The sequence below is a fragment of the Tachysurus vachellii genome, chromosome 2, assembly GCF_030014155.1.
Source record: "Tachysurus vachellii isolate PV-2020 chromosome 2, HZAU_Pvac_v1, whole genome shotgun sequence".
NCBI lineage: Eukaryota > Metazoa > Chordata > Actinopteri > Siluriformes > Bagridae > Tachysurus > Tachysurus vachellii.
In genome coordinates, this window is record NC_083461.1 from 18,500,781 (window position 1) to 18,508,070 (window position 7,290).

The 7,290-nt window shown below is 42.8% G+C and overlaps 1 protein-coding gene across 2 annotated transcripts in view; it reads right to left on the minus strand.

Moving 5' to 3' along the window:
- Nucleotides 1-300: 300 nt before the first annotated feature.
- The window catches only part of wu:fj29h11 (uncharacterized), a 39,547-nt gene continuing 32,557 nt past the window's right edge, over nt 301-7,290 (minus strand). For both annotated transcript variants that reach the window (XM_060861638.1, XM_060861629.1), the window contains exons 33-46: nt 6,405-6,664; nt 6,079-6,292; nt 5,816-5,993; nt 5,579-5,705; nt 5,392-5,472; nt 5,111-5,296; nt 4,747-5,015; nt 4,458-4,603; nt 4,263-4,347; nt 3,140-3,248; nt 2,530-2,667; nt 1,906-2,148; nt 1,350-1,515; nt 301-1,259 (exon numbers count right to left, since the gene is read on the minus strand). In XM_060861638.1, coding sequence (XP_060717621.1) covers nt 686-1,259; nt 1,350-1,515; nt 1,906-2,148; nt 2,530-2,667; nt 3,140-3,248; nt 4,263-4,347; nt 4,458-4,603; nt 4,747-5,015; nt 5,111-5,296; nt 5,392-5,472; nt 5,579-5,705; nt 5,816-5,993; nt 6,079-6,292; nt 6,405-6,664 — 2,776 coding nt within the window. In that variant the 3' untranslated portion in view covers nt 301-685. The remainder of the gene's footprint in view (nt 1,260-1,349; nt 1,516-1,905; nt 2,149-2,529; nt 2,668-3,139; nt 3,249-4,262; nt 4,348-4,457; nt 4,604-4,746; nt 5,016-5,110; nt 5,297-5,391; nt 5,473-5,578; nt 5,706-5,815; nt 5,994-6,078; nt 6,293-6,404; nt 6,665-7,290) is intronic.

The following is a 7,290-nucleotide window of genomic DNA, read 5'->3' on the forward strand; positions in this document are numbered from 1 at the left end:
CTGAATAGATTTATGATGAGGGACACTGACTGAACCCCAGACCTGAACCCTACTGACTGAACCACAGACCTGCTGATACTACAGCAGCAAAGGAGGACTGAATCTGGTAAGGGATTTTCAACATAAAAACATGTAGGTCAGATATTCACAAACCTTAGCCATATAGTGGATATTCATTACTTCATGCCATTAATTCATTCACTTCTTCTAACTGCCATCCCAGGAACACTGGACACAAGGCAGCGACGCACCCTTAATAGATGCTAGTAGAGTGCAGGGCACAAGAGAAACCAGAAAACACAACTGTCCCAATATTGTTTAATATTGTTCAATATTGATTAAAAAGACAATCACAACAGTCAATACAGTGACTTGGTAAAGATTAATGGATAATGAGGAATGAATAATGAATGGAATTTCTCAGTTAATGTTATTTTAAAATTTTACATTTTACATCGACATACGTTAAAATGTTACCCTTAAAACATCTAAAATGAAAAGTGCGTATTAAATTAGCATTTTAAATTATAAAAGATATAAAGGACTTGAGTTCAAAACAGACAGGTATAAATAATTAAAAGTTCATCCGGTAATTGAACTTTTCTACCACACCCAAAGGTAGACAGTGCATAAACTTACTAGTGCAAAAGGAAATGACATGTTTAACTGCTGAAATATTTCCACTCTACACAAATAAAAACAGTTCCAGTGTTTTGGAATGCAGATGCTGGGCAAGGTTCTTGATGCGACAGAGACGGGTAAGTTGTGAATGTCCGGCGCCATACACTCTGTATATGTGATACTTTTCCTTCTCCTTCAGTGCAAAGTCGAGTTCGTTGGCCGACAGGTGGATAAAGTGCTTCTCCAGCTTGACTGTTGTCTTGACCTCCACAAACACCTCTCGGGTGTTGTTACAGCCGCTCGGGAAGATCAGTTTGAAATCGTACGGCTTGCCACTCTCACCCTTTTCATTGGACCAAGCGATCTCCCGTGGTCCTTCTCCGCTTTCTCGCCAGCGGTTGAGGAAAGAGTGAACCAGTTGCTCTCCCCATCTCCCGATATCATCATTGTCATCATAACCATTGGACACCTGCAGGAGACCGGGTAAACTGAAGTCCAGGACAAGGTCCTCCAGCACTGCTTCTGCAACTGTCGGTTTGGTCCATACTGCATTGTCCAGAGGCATGGGTGGACGGTGAATAACGCTTCCCTGGAACTGACTTGCCATGACTTCTGGAGCCTGGACTGGTTTCTGAACCCTAAATACAGAGGAATTACAAAAAATTACAAGGGTGTCACATGTAGAGAGTAGAGCTTCTATTCAGAAAGACAAAAGCAAAACAGCGTACTGCTCTGATGGCTGCAGTGTGGGTTGTTGCTCTTCTGCTGAAGATGGAGTGCTGTTGCTCTCTGGCTTGGCCTCAAGGTGCTCACCAGGAGCTACACTGGGCCCATGGGCTTCATTATGAGCATCAACACCCTGGACCACCAGCACAGTGGCTTTATGAGGCTGTTCTGTGAAATAAGAAAAGACATTTTAGCTAAAAAGCCTTTTTTTTTTAGATTGGAAATAAACCTAGATTTTTTTTTTAAGAAACTTGCCATGGAATTTTTTTTTCATCAAACACCAGTAGCTATAGAGAGCTTATAAAGCTAGCTAGGTAAACACAAATGAAACAACACAATTGGTCTTGTTTGACTGAAATGTTATGTTCTAGGCTTTGTATTATCAAGGACTAGCAACAATTACTAGAATTTCCCTCCAAGCTTGATTTTTCTCTGAGGTCATGACAGGATAAGATAAGTACAATTAAAGGTCAAACAAATAGAGACCTAATGCAGGTAGGACACCGGAAATCAGGCTGTCTGCTCTTGATCTTGTCATTTGCTAACACAAGCACTAACCTTCCACATGTGGGATGCTGACACTTGACCTGGGACCCTGAATTCCCTGAGTACTTGACGGGCCTGGCTCTCTGTGTATGTGGAGTTCTGTCGTATTTTCCTGAGCGTTCAGACTGGCAGAGCTCCTCTCAGCTCCAGAGCCCCAGTGACCAGGAGGTGCAGGAGAAACAGGAGCTGAAGAGTTCAGAGGTGCTGGAGGAGGCCACATCTTCAATACTGCCTCCACCGCCTGGCTTCCTTTTCCTGCGTACACACAAGCGGACAGGCGAGGAACATAAATCATGTAGTGCTGGCTACAGAGACATGGCATATCATGTATTTTGTCAGGATGACAATAAAAAGTTGACTTGCATGAAGCATTTATATATTTACATTTACAGAATTTAACAGATGCATTTATCGAAAGCAACGTAGTATAACGTTTAAAAGAAAAACATCCTCAAGCTTGTACAAGTCAAAATCTAACATTAATCTGAGATGCAGGACCACAAAAAAACATGCTATGGGTTTTCTGGAATTGGAACTGGTTCCTTTTGGATTTCTGTATTTAAAGCACAGCAACAGTCGGTTTGCCTCTGCACGGTCACATGATCTAGCAGATAGCGACAGAGTCTCGGCACACACCTGTGCTTCTGCCTCCTGTTTTGCTGATCGATGGTTTTTTGGGAGGCCAGCAGTGCAGCATATTGTCCTCCTCCTCCTCTGTGTTCATCTCCACTTCCTGTGCACTTACAGTTGATGATGAGCTGATGGCAAAGAGCTCTAACAAAAAAAAGGGGGAAATTGCTAAGCAGCAGAACAAGTAAAAATGAGTTTATTATTATATCTCTGTTCTTAACGTCAACTTGGTTAGAGTAATGGAATGTGTGTGTGTGTGTGTGTGTGTGTGTGTGTGTGAGATGCTTATTGATTCCTGTCAGAAGGAAAGGATGAGCGAGGGATGGTTCCCTCCTTCCTCTGCACTCCTGCAGCCCATAACAGCTGCTCTTTCATGTCAGAAAGTACTGCACCCAACAAATCCCTATTAGCATATGAGCACGCTACACAGTCTGTGTGTCCACGTGCGCCGACACACGAATAAAAGATGAAGGAAAATAACAGAGTGCTGGGAAGAGAACGCCGCTGAGATTAAAGCAGTGGTGCATGTCAGTGCTGCAAATGTGCCGTATATATATATATATATATATATATATATATATATATACATACATTTACAAACAGGCCTGGAGCTTACTTTTGGGTTCGAGTGTCTCCAACGGTGCCGGAACCTCCCACCTCTCTTCATCCGGAGGAAGCTCCTGAATGTCCATACTATCCAGTAATCTTTTCAAAGAATCTGTATCCTAGATGACAATAAAACAAAATAGCATTACAATTATTTTCCAGGTCGAAAGCTTTTGAAAATTGAAATGAGAACATAAATCTGCCACAGACTGCCAGATCTCTGCATAAAAAAGGAGGACGCAATAAGCCTGTCATGCTATGATTCACGCTCAGTCACAGTAAGTTATCTCCTCCAGACGTCTCCTTCTCTGGCCTCCTGATGCGATAATTAGAATGTCTTTAGGCGTGTTCAATCAGCGCATCAGTTCTAGTTGCCAGGTGACAGTGACGCATCCCCCAGAGACATAACCCACTACTGCAGAGCATCTGTGGAGCCACAGATGTGATGACTCACCTGTGTACTGAGGAGTCAGACACCCAGCTTAAAAACTTTCCTTCTGAGAGTGGGACTGAGGGATCTAAAGCTTGCCTTCATTCATGAATGACCCTCCGCCTGATTTTGCGGCCTACACGAGCTAACCAGAAGCTCTGGGTTAATCAGACGGTCAGGGTTCAAGCTCCAGTACTGCCAAGCTTCCACTGTTGGGCCCTTGAGCAAGGCCTTTAACCCTATTCAGCGCCATGACTGACAATGCAACTTTGACCCCAACTTCATAACAAGGAGGGATGTGCAAAGAAAAGCAGAAAAGTCTAATTTGAAACTGTGATGGTACCTGAAGTAAAGGCTCCTTTAACTATCATTTTTACTATTTTGTACTTCAGGGTTAAACAGACTAAAGTGCTAGGTCTTTAGTTATAAGTGTATCTCCATGTGCATAAAGAGTGCTTAAAGCATCTGTATAGAATGCCGACTACTAGTGAGACACTGCAAAAACCCATGCTCTCACCTATTACAAAAATAAGCTAAAGTAATTCAACAAATTTGGGAAAATATATATGGATTTAAAAAATATTTCAGCAGTAATTCTTCGTGTAATTGAGCGTTTTACCTGCATAGAATCTTGGAAAGATTTCTGCATAAAAAAATCTATTACAGCAAAGAGTCATACTGAGAGTGTGGTGAAAGAGCTTACGTTGATGCGGACAAGAAGTTTCTCCAGAAAGTTTTTCAGTTCCTCCACAAAGCTCTTCTCAGTGGTGAACAGTTTCACTAGTTCTCTGCAATCAGAGCAGCACAAGAAACATAATAACCACAAAGCAAAAAGTTTCCGTCTTGTAAAACAAAGAGAATTACGTGGTCTTGTGTGATTGCAGTAATAAAGAAATACCCGCAAATGGACATTTTGGATGACAGATGGTCCTTCTGAATGCACAGATCTTTCCTGTCTTTCAGGAGACAGATGATGTCATCACTCTCTATAATGGGGCTCTCATCTGGCTGTTCCAGAAGGTAATAAATGTACAGCTTTCCCACCTGTGAAAAAAAAACAACAATCCTCTCTTCAAGCTCTTCACTAAAAGGACATGATGCAATAGCCAGCAATGACTCAGCAGGCAGTGCAGCTAAGTCAGGAATATCAATTCTAGAAGGTTACGGACAAAAGGGCGAATGCTTACCTGACCAAAGCTGAGGGACTTGATCTCCTGGGCAATTCCACTCTCGTTGAGGTCTTCGTATATTTCTCCGAGCTCGTCATGGTGGTAAATGAACCTCTGGATGTACGGAATGAGGTCGCGCACCAGGTTCTGCATAGCTGGACACGGCCTATAGTTCTCTGTCTGGGATTCGGTGGTGACACACTGGGAGAGTTTCTTCACGCCGCAGAGCTCCAGGAAGAGCTCTCGGTCTCTTTCATTGAAGGCCAGCTTCTCCTCGTGTAGCTTGGCTTTGAGAAATACAATTCACATCCCAGTATTTATTATATTAGAATATAAATTACACACTGCACCTTTAAAAATATTTGTTTTATCAGTGGACTACCTTTGTGGTTCAGTTTGTGTCTGAGTGCTGCTTTCTTCTGAGCTGAGGGTAGGTTGAGGAGGCAAATTTCTTTGTGAGATTTGAAGATCTTCTCCAGGTTTGGGTTGTCTGCTATCATAGGTTTCCGGGCCAGTGTGACCCAGCCTTGTGTCTTGGTGGGAAACACCTTCATGCGAGACACCATCACTGGTAGAAATTATACCAAGCAAATAGTCATCCCAAATTGCTTAAAGCTTAACATCTGAATTGAAACTTAACGAACGTCATTAGCATACGCTCACCTTTCAGCGATGTGCAGTAGTGCTGATTCAATTCGATGTCTTGATCTTGCTCTGAGCGTGTAGAGCTTTTGCATTTTTCAGCTTTTGATAAAAAGAACCAAACACACAATATCAGCTTTACTGGATTCTGTAGAACCATAATCACTTTGATCCTACTGAAAAGTGATTACTACATAAAAACACCCACCTAGTCTGGCAAAAATGATGGAGATATCCTGAAGCACCTCTCCTGTAGGAATTGGTGATGATTCACATACAGCCTCCAAAAGGTCTACGTACTGCTTCATGGATGGACTGTGCTCCACCTTCAGAGACTAGACAAACAAGATACACAAATTTCACTCAAAATACATGTGAATAAACACGATACAACCGTTTCGGGTTCCTTTACACAGCAACTGCAAATGAAAAACTGGAATCTCACCTTAAACAGTTCATCCATTTGCTGCAATTTGCTATAAAACGGAGCCAGGACTTTAGGTTCCTGGACCCTGCTGTCTGCCTTGCGGATCAGCTCCTTGTATCTGACAAACATCTCTGTTGGGTCTCTCCAGCACACGTCCTTGAGATGGTAGAAGCGTCCTGAGGTCCACTCGTCCTTCCTGAAGACGTATGCAAGAGAACTAGTAAGACGTTAGCATTTAGAGAATAGCGTATCCATCTTTAGTGTAGTTCTAGCTCTCTGACCTGTCATACTCTATGAAGACAGCAGGTGTGTGCTGGAAGAGGTCTCTAAGCTGTGTGAAGGAGCATTCCGCTTGCAAGTAGCGGTACACTGAGTGGAGGTGATGCACAGTGGTGATAAACTCAGCTCCTTCAGCCTCACCGCTATCGGACTCCTTCGTACACCAGCTTTTCAGGTAGCAGATCATCTCGTGCACCAGAACAGTGTGTCTCATCCCTGTGTACATACCACAGTAATCATTACTCCGCCAAATGTGAAACAAACAAATAGTCTCACGCACTCTGAGATCTCATCCAGAAAGCAGAAGGATCTGTAGATATCTGCTTACCTACAGCTGTGGAGAATTGGCTGGGATTCAGATCGACGTAACAGACGTGGGATCCTAAGAGACTGTGTACTTTGTCGGAATAGAGATACACCCTGTTTGGAATCAGGTACTCCACACTGCTTTTCCCGTCCTGTGTCGGCTTGTAGGCAGGCACCCATGCCATCTGGGTGAGGTGGTAGTAGAACGAGGACTTGGCGTCTTTTAGTGTGCGACCCTGGCTGTCCAGCACCCGAGCACTGAGGTACTGAGAATACTTCTCTCTGAAACACAGAAAACATGCAAGCATGCCCTTTAATGTCAGACACGCTCAGGATGTTTTCAGGGCTTTGGGATTTGTGCTTTCACATTTAAAACAGCGTAAAATTTTTTGTCTCATTAACTTAAAGAGAGTGATTGACTGGCGTTCCACTGGGAGGTCATTCTCTCATGTTGTCTCCAGTGGTCCTGGGATGGAAACCACCATGATCCTGGCAGGACAAAGCAGCTACTTGCATGAATTAATGATTGAATGAAAAATAATTTATAGCTGTTACATTGTAAGTGATAACAAGGACTAACTTGTTTTATGGATGTTCCAAAACAATAAATATAACTAGAATGTACATTTCCTGAAGAAAATGTGAATGGTGCTTGCACGTGTAAAATCCCGGAGGCTAGTCGAGACGAGCATGTGACATCATCTGAATACTCTTGAGTAAGTTTTCCTCATTGTGCTGAGTGTTTTGATATGTCACCTGTCCATGTTGTGCTAATTTTTTATTTTCACGTGACATCACATGACGTCATCAAAATACACGTGAGGAAGTTCCCCTCATTGTTGTGAGTGTTTTGATATGTCACATGTCCATGTTGTAAAAAGTTTTTTGATTTTGCATATATTGGGGGC